The sequence below is a fragment of the Candoia aspera genome, chromosome 11, assembly GCF_035149785.1.
Source record: "Candoia aspera isolate rCanAsp1 chromosome 11, rCanAsp1.hap2, whole genome shotgun sequence".
NCBI classification, from domain to species: Eukaryota; Metazoa; Chordata; class Lepidosauria; order Squamata; family Boidae; genus Candoia; species Candoia aspera.
The window spans coordinates 24,349,723-24,369,678 of record NC_086163.1 but is presented as its reverse complement, the minus strand read 5'-3'; the positions used below and the strand labels follow the sequence as shown (position 1 = coordinate 24,369,678).

At 52.2% G+C, this 19,956-nt stretch overlaps 3 protein-coding genes across 5 annotated transcripts in view; 2 read left to right on the top strand and 1 right to left on the bottom strand.

Annotated features, from left to right (window-relative positions):
• Window positions 1-898: 898 nt before the first annotated feature.
• On the top strand, window positions 899-13,209 carry PABPN1L (PABPN1 like, cytoplasmic). The gene is made up of 9 exons (XM_063313155.1): window positions 899-985; window positions 1,103-1,344; window positions 7,430-7,601; window positions 7,894-7,999; window positions 9,580-9,647; window positions 9,907-10,013; window positions 10,521-10,608; window positions 11,342-11,487; window positions 13,170-13,209. The coding sequence occupies exons 1-9, from the start codon at window positions 899-901 to the stop codon at window positions 13,207-13,209; spliced, it is 1,056 nt and encodes a 351-aa protein (XP_063169225.1).
• A 2,130-nt stretch (window positions 13,210-15,339) lies between these two features.
• On the bottom strand, window positions 15,340-18,840 carry TRAPPC2L (trafficking protein particle complex subunit 2L). Of its 2 annotated transcripts, none has more exons than XM_063312949.1 (5): window positions 18,748-18,840; window positions 18,442-18,614; window positions 17,533-17,620; window positions 17,346-17,425; window positions 15,340-15,508 (listed from the first exon to the last, which is right to left on the bottom strand). In XM_063312949.1, the coding sequence occupies exons 1-5, from the start codon at window positions 18,778-18,780 to the stop codon at window positions 15,463-15,465; spliced, it is 420 nt and encodes a 139-aa protein (XP_063169019.1). In that variant the 5' UTR covers window positions 18,781-18,840; the 3' UTR covers window positions 15,340-15,462. The 2 variants fall into 2 exon arrangements, with proteins under 2 accessions (XP_063169019.1, XP_063169020.1); XM_063312950.1 differs by lacking the exon at window positions 15,340-15,508 and adding an exon at window positions 16,398-16,581.
• Window positions 18,841-19,001: 161 nt separating this feature from the next.
• The window catches only part of GALNS (galactosamine (N-acetyl)-6-sulfatase), a 35,887-nt gene continuing 34,932 nt past the window's right edge, over window positions 19,002-19,956 (top strand). Inside the window, exon 1 of one of the 2 annotated variants that reach the window (XM_063313050.1) lies at window positions 19,002-19,381. In XM_063313050.1, the coding sequence (XP_063169120.1) occupies window positions 19,250-19,381 (132 nt within the window). In that variant the 5' untranslated portion in view covers window positions 19,002-19,249. The remainder of the gene's footprint in view (window positions 19,382-19,956) is intronic. The other variant, XM_063313051.1, reaches the window with a different exon arrangement.

The window sequence follows — 19,956 nt, the reverse complement described above, 5'->3', positions numbered from 1 at the left end:
ATTGCCTAGGTTCACACAACACGATGACCTGGGTCGGTCGCAGATGTAGCAGCTGCAGGCCTACAGACTGCATTGAACTAAGTGCCGCTGAGTTCAGCGGGACATAATCCGAGCAAGTGAGTTTCGGGCTGCAGCCTTTGAATGCCTTTAGTCTCATCTGCAAACTCTTCCTTGTGGATGAAGCAAATGGCAAAATTAAAAGCAGGGCGACCTTTTTAAAAGGAAAGACCAGTTTGGAAATGTGGGAAATAATGCATCCGTTTGGACTGGCTGAGATCAAATTCACGCAGCTATTTCCAAGTTGATTTTTTCCCAGGGATTTTGACAGGCTGTTGACTCCATCTGGGAACTGCGCTCTGCCTGGTTCTCGAGAATCTCTGAAGAACGAGCTGAACCAGGACGGGGGGTTGTTCTTTCACTGCCACTTTGATTTGGGCTATTTTGATTTTGGAGGCAGTGGGTGCTGAACTTGCCATGTGAAAAAGCAAGTTTGATCCAAATGTGGGTTGCTCTTTTCTTCTCACACTAGAATTTCATAGTTCTCCCATAGATCAAAGGATGCTTTGCTTCTTTAGCCGGATGATAATCCTTACCCCATCCTTGTTTGTCCCCTTCCTCCTGCAGCAGGAAATGCTTCCAGAGAATGGAAGTTCCCACCTCTTGAGAACAAGACCTCATCTTTCTATGCTTGCCCAGTTTATGGTCCCCTTGAGTCCACTTCTTTGCGGCTCTCCGTCTCTTAATCCTTCTCTCGTCTGTTCACTCCCTGCTGCAGGAAGATTGTCCTTCCTCCCGCTTTGGCCTCCAGAGCTGTGCACACGCTGGCCTGACTTCCTCGCTTAAAGGAAGCCCCAGATGGGTCTTCTCTCTCTGTGCGTCACCAGCGCTGTCATCCGACATGGTGAACAGTGTGCCCCTGCTACTTGTGGGCTTCATGTACGGGCTGATGCAGTGGCAGGATGTAGTGGCTCTAAGGAGCCATCAGGTGAGATGGGGGAACTTCCCCCCTGCTGATCCTCAGTGATTCGCCCCCTTTGCCTGCTGGGCAAAGAGGAAGGAAAAGGGCCTGCTCCCTGCTGTGGGTGAGCGGTTGGGCCTCCAGGGCCCTAATAGTGTCCTGGGAGGGGCGCAAGGCGACGACATGGATGTCCGCCAGCATGACGACTTCCTTGTGAGAGAACATGATTTGGGAAGAGTAGGCTGGTTTGCTCTGAACGAAGGTGCTTTTCCAGAAGACTGTGGGAGTGGACTTAGAGTCACATACCCGTTTTCTTGGAAGCCAGTGCTCTTCCCATATGATGTTTCCACACGCTCCGAGGCATGGATGCATTGTCACAATCCGAGGTATCCTTCTGTCTCTCAGGGTAGAACCTTGGCTCAGAGAGTGGAATGCAAGGAAAAGAGGAAAGCAGCACAGGGCAGCTTGCGGAACAATAAACACAGCACCGATCTAGCTTTAAAGACTTTGCTGAACCTCATCGGCTGGGAACCCGCCCACCACCACTCTCGCCCTCCTTCCCCTGCCCCGATCCCTGGCTCAGGACCAGGGTAGAGAATGCGGCCCAAACCCCTCCCAATGGCTCTCACTCCTTTCCTCGTAACTCTGGTGGATGTGAGCTCATCCCAGCCATTCTGGAGAACCCAAGTGCGCCTTCGTTTGTGTCTTCAGCCAGCTCGCTTCTCGAAGCAGGCTCTGCTCCTGGCAGGAAAGCATGCTGGATTCAGGTCAGAGGTGGCGCATTCCTGGTTCTTATCCCAGGCCTCAAGACTCAGAAGCTGCCAGCGCTGCAGGGCAGACACAAGACCCGCTCCTCCCCCCGAGGTGGAGGAAAAGCACTGTTCTCAGGGTGCCTAGGAAGTGTCTCACGCGCAGAACTCTGCAATACTTGAATCAAAGCGTTTGGGGACAAGGAGGGACATCCCTTGTACAGACCAACATGGGCGCGTGCGTGTATGTTTGCAAAGATGTGGAAAGAGAGGAGGCTAATAGAGATTCAAGCAAATCAAAATTCAGAGCAAAAGAGAACTCCGGTCCCCTCCTCCCCCCGGTGTTTGTGGGTTTCTGTGGCCATTCCAGAGAAATGACTACGTGATAGAAGGGTTGAGTTGGGGGGGCCCTTCTCTCGGCATGCTCTCCTTTCCCCCCTTTCCCTTGTGGTTTCCTGCTTTCTCTAAATGTACTGTATGTTTGACCCGTGGAAGATGTAAACATTATGATTCAGGTTACGTCTGTTCTTAACTCTGTATCTGTGTAATAAAGATGGTTTAATACCATGCAACTGCATCCCTTTCTTGAGTGTCCTCCTCCTGGGGCCACAAAGGCCCACTTGCACAAATGGAGGAACGGTTGAAGGGCTTCCTCACTGCCTGTTAGATTCCCACGGCAACACTTTCGGTCAGTGTTTCTCAACCTTGGCAGCCTGAAGATGCGTGGACTTCCACTCCCAGAATTCCCCAGCCTGCATGGGTGTGGAAGTCCAGGCATCTTCAGGCTGCCAAGGTTGAGAAACGCTGCCTTAGGTCAAGAAAGATGCCAACAGGCCATAAATAGCCAGCATGGGCCGGGGGGGGGGGATTTCTCTTACCCAGCATGCTAAGCCAAAACCAGACCTGCCATTTTAGGGCTTAGCTGTACAAGTCCAGCCACTGAACCCCAGCAGTGATAGGGGGTCTTGGATGCACAAGGTAAAGTGTTTGGCTAGGTCTGCCTTAGTGAGATGCAGGAACACACCAACTGTGCCTCCTTCAGCCAACCATTCACAAAACCATGGATGGACCCTGCCTCTGAGTCAGACCTCTGGTCCCTTTAATCCAGGGTTCCTCAACCTTGGCAACTCTAAGCTGTGCGGACTTCAACTCCCAGAGCTGGCTGGGGAATTCTGGGAGTTGAAGTCTGCACAGCTTAGAGTTGCCAAGGTTGAGGAACCCTGCTTTAATCCAGTACTGGCTACACTGACCCACAGCAGCATTCTGGGCTTCTGAGAGACAACTGCCCCTCACACCCCTGTTGGCACAGACTCCCGGGTACTTCCTTTTCCAGAGCTGGATGATTGACCCCACCAGCCCAGTTGACTGGCAGGCAGGAAATCCTTTTTCCAGCCTTACTGGGAGATGCTGTGGGCCGGGCTCGGGATTTGGGGCAGCACCAACCCTTCCTTGGAGAATTAGGCCTTGGCGAACATTGCTCCTGGATTCCTCTGGCCAGCACAGCTACACAACTGGAGTGGAGATGTGACCCTTCCCTGGTTGACTTGGAAGTCTGTTCCTCTTCGCTCAGCAAAAACGTGGATGGTGGCTGAAACCCAACCCAAGCTTCCCATGTTTAATGCAACAAATGAGCAAACCGCCCTGAAAGTAGAATTTACTTCTAAGTAAACATATTGGGATTGTGCTGTGAAGGAAAGGGCAGGCCAAAGCTGATGACAGACAAGGAAAGGAAAGTGAAAGGTCACTTACACTGAAATTGGGTTTTTAGTGGGAGAAGATCAGGGGAATGAGGCACAACAAGGATGAGGGTAGCCAGCCCTTTATGCTTCTGTGCCTTTAACTCCTGCAAAGGGGACTCAGTTGGTACCCCCAAAGCTTGCTGAATAAAGCCAAGCGGCTGGGCTGGGCCCACAAAACGCTCAGCCAAAATCCCTCGGGTTCAAGACAAGAAACTTTCCCAGCACTGAGGCTGCACTTCCATAGTTCTTCTAAGCCTGTTCAGCAGCTGCTAAAGGAACAGGAACTCAGCTGAGGGGCAGCTGTGAAAAATACCAGTCCTCTTTCTTGACCAGAACATAAACCAGCCCTGCCTCAGGGGCTTTCGCATGAGGCTGGGGAGGCAGCTCTGCCTAGTCTTTTCTGCAGAACCAACAACATTCACACAAGGTCTCATGGGCTTTCAGTGTTCCCAGAGAAGGGGGTCAGTGCGGTACCCAGCCTCAGGAGTCAACGTGGCAGACCGCATTCTGGTGAATCAAGCCCTTTTAGTCTGCTACTTTAGGACACCAGAGCCTTAGGGCTGCTCCCCAGGTGAGTTGGGTGACCAGCTTGAAGAGGTGATGGGCTTGGACAGGGAGGTCCTGGCTCAACTCCACACTCAGCACGGAAGCTCCCTGGGGGACTTAGGACGAGTCACTCTCGGCCCACCCTAGTGTTGTGGGGAAAAAGCGGAAGAGCGGGGGAATGCTTCATAAGTTACCTTGAGCTTCTGGAGGAAAGACAATACAAATCAGAACAATCAGTTGACACCAATAACAGCCTCCTGTTCAGATTAAGATGGAGGCGGGGGGGTTGCTCCTCCCCCGGTAGCCTAGCCCCCAGTGGGTCAAATGCTGCATCTGATTGGCTGTCAAGAGATCAAATGGAGCTCCACAGGTTTTGCCTCAGCTGTTGCTTCCTCCAAATTTGCCTGGCCTCGGCACCTGGGGAAAACAAGGGTTTGCTGGCAAAAAGAGGTGTGAGTAATCATGTTCAGACTTGGGGTGAGGTAAGGTACAAGTGCGGGCTCGGCTTCCTTGTTTGCATGAATGTTACTTGGGGGCCTTCTCTCCCAGGGGTCCATTTTTATAGCTAAGAGTACCCTTTGAGGGTGCTTCGTGGTAGAATCCCAGAAGGCTGGGCGTTGGCTCACTCTGCAAGCATAGACCTCGAGTGGCCTGCGGCTTTTGGTAACTGTTTGGTTCCTAAGCTCGGGTTTAGGGGTTACAAGCCATACAGCAAGCCATGGCTTAGTGGAATCCATGAACTCAGCCAATGCCTGCCAACTGGGAATGTTCTGAAAGAGTAGCAATAATGGATTGAGCAGTTACAATTTTCTTTTCACTGTTTGAGGCAGGTGCTTACGGGGGGTCATGCTTGATTCTTCTGCACCTTGATGTGTGGATGTGTGTAGGGCTCAGGGGGCCCAGTGCCCTGGGTTTGCTTCCTGCCATGGTGCTCTGCACTTGCCTGAGCAAATCCTGTTCAGTTCGATGGGCCACCTCTAGGAATGAATTGCGTCAGGGCTCTGCCGCTAACCTTCTCGGGGACCGTGAAGTGGCCCTCGTGGTTAGGCTTCCAAAGCCAAACCTGAACTAGCCACGCGGCCATTGTCGTTATGCGTTCAGAAACAAACAAACCACTCTTAAGCCCTGCTCTTCTCCCTGTCCTTCTCACCTTAACGTTGGGTCTTAAACCATTCCCCAGAAATTTGCAGGCGGGGAGCCGTGAAGATATTTTTGGAGGCAAGGCTAGGAGCGGCCAGGGGGAAAGGAAGGCGTCTCCCACACTCACTTGGCTCCTCTGCAAGCCCAGCTTGACAGGCAGTTTGATTTGGTCCCTGCTTAGCAGTTGCTTTTGGGATCTTGTGCATTCCACACAGTTTGGGTGGAGTGGCATCTGACTAAGAGACCTTTTGGGATCTTGTGGATTCCACACAGATAGGGTGGAGTGGCATCTGACTAAGGGACCTTTTGGGATCTTGTGGATTCCACACAGATAGGGTGGAGTGGCATCTGACTAAGGGACCCTTTGGGATCTTGTGGATTCCACACAGATTGGGTGGAGTGGCATCTGACTAAGGGACCCTTTGGGATCTTGTGGATTCCACACAGATTGGGTAGAGTGGCATCTGACCAAGGGACCTTTTGGGATCTTGTGGATTCCACACAGTTTGGGTGGAGTGGCATCTGACCAAGGGACCTTTTGGGATCTTGTGGATTCCACACAGTTTGGGTGGAGTGGCATCTGACTAAGGGACCTTTTGGGATCTTGTGGATTCCACACAGATTGGGTGGAGTGGCATCTGACCAGGGGACCTTTTGGGATCTTGTGGATGCCACATAGTTTGGGTGGAGTGGCATCTGACTAAGGGACCTTTTGGGATCTTGTGGATGCCACACAGTTTGGGTGGAGTGGCATCTGACTAAGGGACCCTTTGGGATCTTGTGGATTCCACACAGATTGGGTGGAGTGGCATCTGACCAAGGGACCTTTTGGGATCTTGTGGATGCCCATAGTTTGGGTGGAGTGGCATCTGACTAAGGGACCTTTTGGGATCTTGTGGATTCCACACAGTTTGGGTGGAGTGGCATCTGACCAAGGGACCTTTTGGGATCTTGTGGATTCCACACAGTTTGGGTGGAGTGGCATCTGACCAAGGGACCTTTTGGGATCTTGTGGATTCCACACAGTTTGGGTGGAGTGGCATCTGACTAAGGGACCTTTTGGGATCTTGTGGATTCCACACAGATTGGGTGGAGTGGCATCTGACCAGGGGACCTTTTGGGATCTTGTGGATGCCACATAGTTTGGGTGGAGTGGCATCTGACTAAGGGACCTTTTGGGATCTTGTGGATTCCACACAGTTTGGGTGGAGTGGCATCTGACTAAGGGACCCTTTGGGATCTTGTGGATTCCACACAGATTGGGTGGAGTGGCATCTGACCAAGGGACCTTTTGGGATCTTGTGGATTCCACACAGTTTGGGTGGAGTGGCATCTGACTAAGGGACCCTTTGGGATCTTGTGGATTCCACACAGATTGGGTGGAGTGGCATCTGACTAAGGGACCTTTTGGGTTCTTGTGGATGCCACACAGTTTGGGTGGAGTGGCATCTGACCAGGGGACCTTTTGGGATCTTGTGGATGCCACACAGTTTGGGTGGAGTGGCATCTGACTAAGGGACCCTTTGGGATCTTGTGGATGCCACACAGTTTGGGTGGAGTGGCATCTGACTAAGGGACCTTTTGGGTTCTTGTGGATGCCACACAGTTTGGGTGGAGTGGCATCTGACTAAGGGACCTTTTGGGATCTTGTGGATGCCACACAGTTTGGGTGGAGTGGCATCTGACTAAGGGACCTTTTGGGTTCTTGTGGATGCCACACAGTTTGGGTGGAGTGGCATCTGACTAAGGGACCTTTTGGGATCTTGTGGATGCCACACAGTTTGGGTGGAGTGGCATCTGACTAAGGGACCCTTTGGGATCTTGTGGATGCCACACAGTTTGGGTGGAGTGGCATCTGACTAAGGGACCTTTTGGGATCTTGTGGATTCCACACAGATTGGGTGGAGTGGCATCTGACTAAGGGACCTTTTGGGATCTTGTGGATGCCACACAGTTTGGGTGGAGTGGCATCTGACTAAGGGACCTTTTGGGATCTTGTGGATGCCACACAGTTTGGGTGGAGTGGCATCTGACTAAGGGACCTTTTGGGATCTTGTGGATTCCACACAGATTGGGTGGAGTGGCACTGACTAAGCCTCCTCAGCACACACACACACTGGGAAGGCTGGTTCCCCTTATGAACTGGGCCCAGTCTGAGAAGGGGCAAAGCAGCTCCCTTCACCTCTTGGTAGCAGAGGCCAGACCTGCGAGTGTACGGAGGGGGGGGCTCAGGGAACGCCCATGACGTTTCCTAGGCAGTCGCAGCATCTAACTGTGGTGGTGTGACTTTCCCCAAGCCACCACTTCTCTGATTCTGGATCCTGGTGGCATGATCCTCCGGACTTGGACACCAGAAATTCCCCCTGGGATGCAGCTGAAATTTCTGCCTGGCAGAAGCACATGGAAGAAGGTTCAGCCTTGGCTCCTCTGGAAGGAGCCAACAAAGAAGTCCTGCAAGCAGAAGACCCGGTGAGTCTTGCCCTGAGACTTGGGTCAGCTTGGAGGGACCTTCTTGGAGACAACGGACGTGAAAGTCTCCTCAGGGCTTTCCCTGATTCCAGGCCTCCTCTGCTCACGCTGAAGTGAGAAATGAGGGAGGCGGCAGGCCTGCGCTTCCTGCAAGGACGAAAAGGTTGGAATCTGAGAAAACAGCATCGGGGAAGCCTGAGGAGGGCTGCTTCCTCTTCTGAGCACAACCCTGTGCCTGGGGAGGGGGTGCGTCTCACCTTCCTCCTCTACTTGTGCTTCTCTTGGCTCAAAGGAACTAGAGGCCATCAGAGCCAAAGTCCGTGAGATGGAGAAGGATGATGAATGGCTGCAGGAGCTGCAGAATGAAGCAAAGTCCCTCCTGGTGAGGTCAGACCCAGGTACGGCTCATGTCAAGCAGGGCTGCCCAGCAGTGGCTCCCCCTGGGCTCTTCCCCAAGTGGGGGCTGCTCTGGCCTGAGGTCAGCACCACCTCTCTGGGCGCCCAAACCGTCTTGGGGTTGGGTGCAGCTTCATCTTCTGCTCCAGAAGAAGCACTGCAAAGCAGCTTGCTGGGACTGTCTTTGGCTGCAGCTGAGGGGCCTGGGGTTTCATCCGGGGGGGCACTGCTGCTGCTTCCCACTCTTCCTTCCTTCCTTCCTTCCCCATTTCTGGAGCACAAAGCATATAATGCTCTTCTGTCTTCCCAGGAAAACCTGGGAAGCCCAGCTGTGCTGATGAATCAAGGCATATAACAGATGTTGGGTTCCCCAGATGCGAGTCTGTTTTAATTTCTCCAAGTGGCAGTGCTGTTGCCATTCCCCCCACCCATGGCCACTTTCTGCATCTTTCAGGGTTCCCCCCTTGCCATGAAAGGCCAATACCAAGGAAAAGCAATTGGATCCTACTTTTTGTGCCCTTGCATTGATCAAATGGGAGGGCGGAGTGCAAGCAGTTGGGACGGGGATGCAGTAATGCAAAACTGCGGAAGGTGGCCCAAGGGGGAGGCCGGTGGTCATGCGGAAGCACCCTGAATCTTTTTTCCTGCAAGATACAAGAGCTGTGCCTGTCCCAGAATTCCTTTGGAGGCATCAGACAGAGGCAACTGGGGAAGGAAGCTTTTGTGGTTTAGATTTTCAGGACAGTGCTGAACTTTGGAATAGCTGAATGGGATTGATTATGTTATATTGCCCTTCCTCCTTTTTCTTGCAAAAAATCTCTATCCCCAGCATGGGGCGAGTTGGGTATCCAAACATGATGATTCAAAGGGAGTTTCAAAGAAATGACCAATAGCGTCACCACAAACTGCCTTTTTTTTGGCAGGGAAGGGAACATGCTTCTAGCTATACTTCCGAGGGCAGGAGTTCAAAGAACACCCCAACTTAATTTCAGTGGCTGTTGGGTTTTTTGCCAGATTGCCTCTGTTTTGTTCGAAAAGAGACCTTTGCTGCAACTAGTAGCCCCCTTTTTTCCTACCGAGAGCGCTGCTGGGTCTTCTCAAACTGTCCTGGGCAGGGAGGTAGGCAGAGACTCCAGGTCACTAGCAGGCTTCCAGGCTAGATAGGGATTTGAGTCCTTTGGAAGTGCTTAAGAGGGACAAGAATTGGAATATAGCAAGAGGGGACAGGCCTCGGTTAAAGTCCCCCTTTGACCATAGAAGTTTTGTGAGAGACCTGAGCTTGGCCCAGCATTTCTCAGACTGACCTATCTCAGCAGACTGCTGCAATGAAGGAGATGGCGAAGTTGCCTTGAACTACATGGAAAAGGTAGGAGATACAAGGTGGACCTGAAAAAATAGGTATCAGTGGCTTCAGAACTGAAAGACAGGCCCATTATAAGAAATAGCAATATGGGGATTACAACGCCCAAAATTCCCGGGCACCATATTCAAAGGCTGGCAAAGGAGGGCACTGAGCTGGGAAAGACTGGCAAAGACTGGCCTTCTCCCTGCTAACTTCTGCAGTTGTCTCTTTCTTGTGCAGGTCTTCCGTTATCTAGAACAAATGAGAAAAAAGTGGAGGCTGACCAGCGCTCAATCTACGTGGGAAACGTAAGAAAGAGGGATTAAATCTTGTGTGCCAGAATCTGCACTGAATGGTGGGTGCAAGCCCGAGGGGTGCTCCCTTTCTTGCTGACTTTTCCTCCCAGTGATGGGAAGGAGACCCGAGACCCTGCGTCTGTGGGAACTTACTCCGAGATGCCTTGGGCCTGTAAATCACTCCACACGCTGGAGTCCTAGAGGTGGTGGGACTACAGGGGTCTCAAACAAGGGACAGGCAGTTGGAGAAGCATCTGCCTGATCTTCACAGGTGGATTATGGAGGAACTGCAGAAGAACTGGAGTCCTACTTCAATGGCTGTGGACAGATCAACCGAGTGACTATCCTGTGTGACAAGTTCTCAGGCCATCCGAAAGGGCAAGTGACTGGAGGTTATGGGGAGAGGGGCGGGGAGAGAGTTGGTTAGGAAGGAAAGGGCTGCCTACCCAGCTGAGTCCAGGGCCTTTGTTTTCCTAGGGCTATATAAATACGATAAATAAAATAAAAATAAATTTTACACAAGAGTTTTGAGAGATTTCTTTGGTTCTGAAACCCTGTAACATCTAATACACCATAGATCTTGAAGCACAAATTTCACTGCCTGAAAAGAATGGGCGATCATGTTGCCAACTTTCAGCAGGGCCTTTAGGGGCCAAAAAGGGGCCTGGGGCCACAGGTTGCCCCTCCCTTCTATAGGACCTGGTAGCAATCCTGCCCTTTTGAAATATTGGATGGATTTTCTCAACTGGCTGAGACTACAGGTAGTGAGAGGAGCAGCAAGGTTGCCCCTTCGTGCCTCAGGCAGAAACTCAGCAAGTGTAGCTTCTCACAAGAGACAGAGTTTGCTCTGGAATGCAGAGCCCTTAACAGCCTCTCCTCCTGCAGGTATGCCTACATAGAATTTGCTGACCAGAGCGCTCTCAAAGCAGCCATGGAACTGGACGAAGGGACGTTCAGAGGCCGCATCATCAAGGTAAGCGCTACCGGGGGCTATCCTGATGCAGGATCCTACCATTGGCAAGAGTTGTTGCTGGAAAGCAGGATACCTCTGAACACTGGTTGCAGGTGGCAAATAGTAAGGTCCTGTTGGGTGACCTGGAAGCCTTGGTTTGGTGCCGATGAAAAGCTGAGTGCTGGCCAAGTTGGACTTCTGTCTGACCCATCGTAGTTCCTCTGAGCGGGCTCAGTAAAACACATTTCTGCAGAACGTATTTAAAATACTTAATGCCCTTCTTGGAAACTTGGGGAGTCTTGTTGTGTGGATGAACTCAAGGCAGGTAACGGAACTGGCTGAGAAGATGCCAACCCTCAGACACTAACGCTAACCCATAAGCTCAGATTAACAAGATACAGTGGCAGGATTCACACTATATGCACCTCCCAAAGAAACTGTGTTACGTCTGAAAGCGACAGTCTGGTTTCCACAACATGCTGTGGCTGCCCCATCTGCTACCTAACCTCCTTTGAGTCTAGATGAGAATCTTGGGCAAACTTTGTCAAGTCAGAGCTTACAGTTCTCCCATTTCTTCTGGACAAGCCGTTGACTGTTACATCAGGACCCAGCCAGCTTCCACATAATGCTGGTATGCTGGCAGGCTTTAATGTCCCTTCCAGTGAGCTGGGGTGGCAACTGTTTTCCACTGTCGACCTTCCTGTTTCCACATGTTCACACCTGATTCCTTGGATCCATGTTGTTTTGGCTTCAGGTGTTGCCCAAAAGAACCAACTTTCCAGGGATCAGCTCCACAGACCGTGGTGGTTCCCAGGGTCGCTTCCGAGGCCGGGGAGCTCTACCTCGTCATGCCAGCTTCTGTGGAGGGCAACGTTCGAGGCCTCGTGGCAGAGTATTCAGGTGAGTGGGCAACTTGGAGCCATTTCTGGTAAACTGTCCTCCCTGAGGGGATGAGGCTGAATCCTGGCTCCATTAACTGTATGCTTGTAGGAAGCCCAAACTTGTCCACATCTGGCTGCTGGAGGAAGCTTTACAGTCGAGGGCCAGTTTTTAAATGTCCGGTATTTCGTCTTCTGTTCTTTTAGTTTGCTTTTCTCCACCTTGTTGGCTCTACAGTTGTCATCTTGGTCTTCAAGAAAATCCACATTTCTGCTTCTGTCAATATGGGACACTGGTTAGGCCACCCCAGTGGCTGGAAAAGCCACACCTGGTTTCATACAACCAACTTTCTCTTAGCCCACAGCCATGTTTGTTCTCTGGACTAGGAACAGCTTTGCCTGTAAAGAAGGCACAGAGGAGGATAAGGAAGGGGGAACGTGGCTTCCCAGCCAACTCAGGGAAGCAAGTCCAAGCTGCTACAAGCACATGGGTGTCTGGCTGCTGGTGGTGCTGTCAAAATGAGTTAGCATCACTGGGGCATTTGCATGGCCAGCAATGTTTGCAAGCACGTGCAGGCGGACAATTGGGCATCTTGGTGGCAACTCCAGGTGCCCAATTGGGCAACTCTTGGTGGCTTTTGCCACATCAGAAGGATGCAAATGAGCAGTGATTGCTCCCTAACAGCATATCATACCTGAGATCTCTCCCCTGGGTGCACAGATGACCCTTTCCATCCTCCATACCCGTTCCGAACCCGGTGCTCTCAAATGTACTGGACTACAATTCCCAGAATGGCTGAGAATGCCAGGTTACCGTCCAACACAACTCGAGATGCCACTCTGGTTGGATATAGGGCAAGAAACATCCTTGGTATCATTTCTGTAAATTGCAGAAGGTGGCTATGGGAATTGACCCACCACCTTGAGTTACCTTGACCAATGAAAAGGTTGCTCCTATAAAACACCAGTTTGGCTGATTTTCCCCTCCGTGCGTTTGGGGGTTTAACTGATGTGTGATGCTGAGGTCCTTAATATGAGGGTTAGCAGGGTATATATATGAGGTCCTTAAGAAAGATCCTTAGATTCCGCCCCCTCCCCTTTCTCCTCCTTTGTATTGCCTCCTCCCTCCTCCTTCAGTTCCACTTTTTCATTGCCTGTTGTTCATGCATCTTGGGGCTTGCAGAGTTGGGATGCTAGATATTTACTTACTTACTTACTTACTTAGATGAGTGAGGTTTGCTCAAAGGAGTTTATGTTTTGAATGGAGGATGGGGTATCTTGGGGAAGAATGCCTTCAATGCATCCTGCAGTTGGAAGGGCTCACTGGGTCCAACCCCTTGCATTGCAGGAACCCAATTTAAAGCATCGCTGACCAATCTCTCTCTAGATCAGGGTTTCTTGACCTGGGCCACATTAAGATGTGTGGACTGCAACTCCCAGAATTCCCCAGCCAGCGATGCTGGCTGAGGAATTCTGGGAGTTGCAGTCCACACATCTTAAAGTGCCCCAGGTCAAGAAACCATGCTCTAGATCCACAGGGAGGGGTAGAATGCCACCTCCCTGGGTGATTAGCTCAACAAGCAGACTGTGGAAATAATCTTTGGCATTATTGTTCTGAATTGGGGATAAAAACGCAGGTGGACTAGATGTAGGATGGTAAAACTGATGACCAGAGCTTTCTCTGTGCACCCGCTTCTTCTCCAGGGGCCGCGGAAGGATGCCTGCTTGGTACATGCCTTACTAGCGGGCAAACGGGATGACCCAAGCACGCACCAGGAGGAACTCGGAAGGGGAGGAGGAGCAAACACAAAGCGAAGCCTGTCTGTATTTGTTGTTACTTGTCAGTGATTTGTGAGGAGCCCTGTCCCATTTGTCCAGAGAGAGCCCACCACCCCTTCTTCTGCCTGGTCATCAACGCAGCTGGCGGCAGAGGGGTGTGGCCGGCCCGGCTGGAGGGATGCATCATTTTCTCTTGAAATGGCTGCAGCGCTGCAAGGGCGTGGATCCCTTTTTCATTCTTCAGCAACTTCTGAGATACATGGTACTATTTCTGGGGAGTGAGGCTGATGCCGTCTTTTGCCTGGATGCTTAAGGCCCTTACTTCGGCCCATTGTGGCGAGGTAAATGAGGGCGGGTGCGCTCAACAAAAATCCAGAGTTAACCAGCAATCCTGGGCAGAAGCCAATCCCCTCTGCCCTCGTGTGCCAAACCTTTTTGTAAAATCATTAGGAGTGGGTTGTTTGGTACAGGGCCTCTCTGCATCCCATTAGGCAGTTATACAAGCAGCATGTTATGATCTGTGGAAGTGTGTGTGTGCGTGCAAGGCACTGGCAGCACAGGGGTAGAATAGCACCTTTCCTGCCCTTTTGAGATTATCCTGAGGGTCTCGTTGAGCACTTTTAAATGTCCATCCCTTGTGCCGCTTGGAAGGGGCTGCGAAGACCGGCTGGAGACAGGGATTTCCTGCAAGAGACGGGCCAGCCGGGAGGGCAACAGAGCAAGCCTTGGCTCCCAGGGTATTATTGCTGGCCACTGAACCCTGACATACCCCGCTCCTCATTTTAAACTAATTTAAGATGTTTCTTCAAAATAACAAGTATAAAAGTATGAATTTTTATTATGGTGCTCACCTGCTGCAATCTTGTTTTGCGCCCCTTTTACTCCAGAGCAAGCCTGGTGTATGAATTACTGCTGCTGATGCAGCTTTCTGTCCCCTTAAATGAGAACATGCCCAATGAAACCTTTTATCATGAAACTATTGTGGAGTTTGTAAGAAAAGCCAGCACAGCAACTTGTGAATTGTGCCAGAATAGACCAGTCAAGTTCACATTTTATTGGAATGATCTTTCCCTTTAGTCCTCTTGCAGCAGGCAAAAAAAAAATATCTTAAAAAGGAATTTGTCCTCGGTTCTGTAAATTCTGCCTAGACGTTCTCTGAGCTCTAGAAACATTGGAAGTGAGTTTTACCATGTTTAAAAAAAAATTTCCCTTCGTTTTTGCAAGTGGGAAGATGGGATTGATCTGTTGATAGCATTTAAGGAAGCAAAAACAGCTCCCCCCGGTTCTGGCCCCGTGAAGCTGACCTGGAAGTGCTGGAGCAGAAGAGAGTTCCCCCAGATGCTGGGCAGCTTACATGGGGCAGTTTCCTGGGAGTTGGGCCCTAAATGAATAAACAGGCAGAGGTTGAAATAAGCAGAATGAAAAAGGAGGGTTGTATTACAGTGAATGTACCTATGAACAGAGATGTAGTTTGTGATAAAGCTCCATTTTGTAAGGCGTTTATCTTTTTTACAAAATAAATGGTCCTACTACTGAAAATTAAGCTTACAACAACAGTGGTTGGCTGCGGACGTCTCTCTGGACTCATCCGGCCCCTCCAAGGGCATCTTCAGAGCTGAGCTGTGCCAACAGCAGCCTTTGCACATTTGCCCCTCGGTGTAAGTTGGGGATAGCTGCCCTATTGATTCACCCTGGGGCTTTATTGTTGTTATTAAAGATGAGTCTTAGCAAAAAGCAAGCCTGCTGGAGAGACAATTAGCCTAGCTCTCTGACATCCTAACTTACCGCGTGTGAAAACGTTTTAAAAGAGATAAGAGATTTCAGGGGCTACAGTCATTAAACGGAAAACCCATTTTGTCCCTCAAATGGCGAGAAGAATTCTGCACCTTTGCTTCTTGCACCAAGATGTCTTGGCTCGCCCTGGAACGGAACCTCAGCCAGTCTGCTCAACCCAAATACGTATTACTATAAACTTACTCCAAGGCTTACAGACAGGTTTCTGTTAGGATGCCAGTTTGTCTCAACCCAAGCCCCTCCTCCTCCTCAGGTGAGTATCTTGCTCCTTGGGTAGCTCTGCAAACACCCACTTCAGACCGATTGAGCAGAGGAGTTTATTTTACAGGATACAACACCGAAGGGCAGAATACACAGGAAGAACATCAAGTCTGTACAGGGCAGGTCTTCTCCGGCCAAGGAGCTGGTAGAAGAGGCAGAACCTTCAGCAAACTTGCACCATCATGGACATCACCATGTTATCAAAGGCCCTTGAAACGCAGAAAGAGGAAGCTTTAAAGCAGGAACCGGATCAGGCCACCAAGTCCCACCTGACAGATGAGCTAATTGAGGGGTGCAAGAAGGGCAGTTCTCCACTTGTGGGGCTCCACGTGCCTCAGCTAGATCGTCATTCTGCCCCACCCCAGGCCCAATGGCCTTACACACACCAAGAACAGAAAACAGGGTTGTGCGCTCAGAACAAACCACCCTGTTCTGGAAGTTCTGCTGAAATGTTTTGGCTACCCTGGTTTTGGACAGAACACCACCTGAAAGGTTCCCAGGGATCCTACGGGGTGAATAGACAAGGCTGGTCCCTGTCACCCCCCCTCTTCCCAGCAGCCCCCGTTCTCCCCTCATTACTGCTGCCACTGAGGCAGCCTATTTCCATGGCTTATCTCCATGGCCTGCCCAGCCCAGATCTCCCCAGGACCTTCCCTCAGCCACTCCTGGTGCCATGCCTGACCCTCCCCTCCCTCCTTCCCCAGAGCTGTCACCACCACCACTTACGCGCCTGCACCTTATTCCAATGATCTGAGCGGTAAGGAGCCAGCTATCCCACCAGCCCATCTGCTTCCTGGCCTTCCCAGCACCTTCCTCTCCCTTCCCAGCTGATGCCCACCCTTGGCTTTTCCCACACTCTTCTGCCCAGAGCCTTGTTGGCCCAAATGCAAGGACAAGCAGCCCCAGTTGGTACAGACAGAACCTCTGAAACATGCAGTCTGCTTGGGAGTGGACCACCCCAAACGAGTGCTTCCGTACACAAAACAATTCGCACTTCCCTAATTTAAACTCCCGTTCCCCCAAAAGGACATTCAGTTTCTGGGACTGTGCCACTTGCACTATGCCCTGAGTTCTAGGTTACAAACCAGTCAGGCTGCGTTCAGGCATCATGTTAATTTGCTAAGCCAGAACTAAGCAACTTAGGGCTAGTATAATGTATGAATCCCAGGGTTTGTGAAAGGTGGTCATCACCTCCCCTGCTCCCCCTGCTGTCTGCATTTGCTTTCCCATGCAGGCGCGCAGGGTCCTGTGGCTGTCTCAGGGACTTCTATCCAGCCTTCTGCTGCAAGGCAAAAGTTACAAAGCGACCACTCAAAATGCCAGTGAGCCGGCAACTAAACTTAGGCATGCTTCAGCAGGTACTCTAGAGGCAAGCTGGTGAGGATTTGTTCATCAGAAAAGCCAGGAGACACTGAATCGATCAGGAAAATACCTCCCATGCCCCAAGAAAAGAAGGGCCAGGAAAAATGGCCTGGCTAGGTGGGAAGAAGGATCATTTATTCATCACACCAGATGAAGGACCATTCTCCAGAAGGCCCTCTTGCCCTCACTTAAAAAAAAAGAAAAAGGTGGGATAGAGACCTCAGCAAAATTAAGATCCGCAGATCTTCAATGGCAAGAACATTTCTCGGAAGGTACCAGCCGAGCCATAGGCAGACTACGAAGTTGCTCGATTTTAACCGTCTTTAAACTAGTAACTAAACAGACCCATTTTCTGCATCTGCCAAACCATAAATTCGTCAAACAGGATGAATTTACACCACAACCCAAGCCATAAAATAACCAGGGTTAAAATTCATCCGGTGTCAGGCCAATGCGGCCATTTGATCTTTAACGGGCCTGGTTATGCATAGCGTGTGAATTCAGTCATACAACAATTCAGCGACAGGGTTTAGGCCAGTGTTTTTCAACCTTGGCAACTTTAAGATGTGTGGGCTTCAACTGCTGAAGTTGCCAAGGCTGAAAAACACTGGCCTAAACCTACACACAAGGTTTCGGGTCAGATCTACAAAACCGAGGAAGGGGCGTTCTTACAAGTCTACTCACCTGGACTGGATTTGGTCTCCAGGATTATAAAAGGGGTTACACGTGACATCTGTATAAGAATTATGCAATTTCCTGAACATCTGCAGGAGAAACCACTTCCGTTATATTTAACCATAAACGGACTTACTTGCCTCCAAGCAGTCCCCGCTCCCCCCGGACAGGCACCCGGCGGACGCCTCGGACTTACGCTGCGGATCTCGTTGTCTCGGAGCGCTGTGTTGGAAGAATCCACCACCATCACAAGCTTCACTTTGGAATTTGTCACGTAACCATAGCTGCTTGCCTGGTTGAGGAACACACGCTTTGGAGACAGGAGGCGAGCCGTGGGAGGGTGTCCAGAGGATGCTCATGGCGGCGGCCACTAGGGCGCATGCGCGACACGCAAACTAGACAGAGCTTTGATCGCACCGTGGCTGCCAACACGGCCTTCTGACCATACTCTGCGGCACCTCTGGAGCCACAGCAGACAGCGGATCGCCACAGCCTGCTCTCGTGACGACAGCCATGGTTTCTGATGAGAATTCATCCTGAGAGCCTGAGGCCAGACCCCTCTCTGTGCTGAGCGTCTTCTCTGCCACTCAGCTACAGCATTCCGCCATCGCCAGGCCTACGAGGTCCGGAATGCAACATCTGGATGTTACCAGATAGTCCAGAAAAAAGACACAGACGCCCTAATTCCGTGCTACGATCTAGGGGTCCCTTGGACTTTGCAGCCTGAGCCTCCCTCACCTCGTATCTTCACCACAGGGAGAGTCTCCTCACCCTAACTAGAGAGAGGCTTCAGTACCAGCGTATGCTCCCCTTTGCACAACGGGTTTTAAGTAACATCTTAAAGCAGTTTTGCAAACTCGGCAACTTCAAGATGGGTGGACTTCAACTCCCAGAGTTCCCCAGCCAGCAGGCTTTCAGGTGGGTGGACTTCAACTCCCAGCATTCTGAATGCTGGAGTTGAAGTCCACCCACCCGAAAGCTGCCCGGCTCGAAAACCACGACCGTAGAGCGTTCCTTCCACCGCCGGCTCCCGGGAAAGCCGGCGGCGGAGGCCGGGCTCCGGGCGGGAGGGCTGCGCTTGGGGGTCCCCCCACCGCAAGGATACACCTTGTAGTCTTCGGTGGGGTAAAGGAGGCCGAGGTAGAGCTCCCGCTGGTCCACCAGCGCCTTCCCCAGCGCGGAGACCTTCTCGTCCACCACGTCCAGCGAGGTGTGCACCGTGTAGTGGAACTTCAGCTCGTTCTCGGTGGGGACGCTCTTGATGTACAGCGGGTAGTTCTGCGGGGGAGCGGAGAGGCGGTCAGGGGGCCAGCCCCGCCCCGCCCCGGCAGCCCCGCCCCGCCCGGAGGGGTGGGCAGCGCGGGGGCCGGCCCGGGCCCCCCCGGCAGACCCTCGCCCCCCCTGCGCCCACCTCCTTGGCGATCACCGCAATGCACACTGCCATCTTGGCTCCGGGCGGGCGGCGAGCTTCCTCCGCCCGCCCCTCCGCCCACGTGACCCAGAACCCGCCAGCCGCGCCGGGCTCCGCCCCCGGGCTTGGCGCACGTGACCCGCCCTCCCCGCCTCCCCGCCTCCCCCCCTCCGGGGCAGGGCTAACCGCCCCGGGGGGAGGAGCGGCGGGAGTCCCTCGCAGCCTTCTCGCTTCCGGCTTCGCGTCGAAGGCCTGTGCGGGGCTCGGAGCAGGCCGAGGGCTTGTTTATTGCACGGGGACTCCGCAGCTCCCCTGGCGGCCCAGCCCGTGAGAGTGGGAGGGGCTGCCGAGCGGAGGACCCCCCCGGGGGGCTCCAGCCCTCGCCTCGAAGCGGAGCCGGAAGAGGGGGCGACCCGCTGCCTGGCCGCCTCCCCGCCCCTTTCCGCTAGGCTTTTTCGGTCCCTCGGTGAGGCGGCGGCGGGGGCTCGGCCGGGGCGTTGCCATGGAGACGCGGCGGCGACGGCTGCTGCTGCTGCTGGGCCTCTGGGGCCTGGCGGCGTGGGGGGGCCTGGCGGCGGCCGCCAACCGCCCCCCGACGCCGACGCCCAACCTGGTCCTGCTGCTGATGGACGACGTGAGCGCGGGGAGGAGGGCGCGGAGTTACCTGTTCAGGGGGAGGGTCGCGCAGTTGGCTGGAGCGGGGCTGAGAGGAAGCCTCGGCCGGCCCAGCTGGGCTCTGGGCACCTCCGGGCTTGGGGGTGGCCGGACAGGCCGCTTCGAGTACCTAGATAAACAGCGGGGGGGGGGATCTATTATACTACTACTACTACTACTACTACTACTATTATTTTTATTATTATTATTATTATTATTATTATTCAGCTTTCAAGGAGGTCTTTTCCAATTTCCCAGGGATTTCCTGGTGGTCTCCTTTTCAAAGCTTTCAGAGATCCAAGCTGCTGCCCCTTAGCAGGAGTAATCTTCCTTTGCTTAAATTTAAGGGCAGCTTCCTTTGAGGGAAATCAAATATCTACCAACACGCCTCTTTGGGTACATAAATGAATGCCGGTGCCTCAGTGACTTTGTGGGTCTGCATGTTGTATAAAGAATGGTTATACCCCATGCAGACCTGCCTGGCAGAATAACCAACCTCTGGAAGTAACTGGTATCTTTGGGGGGAGATGGGCGGTAGCAAAATTGGAATAATAA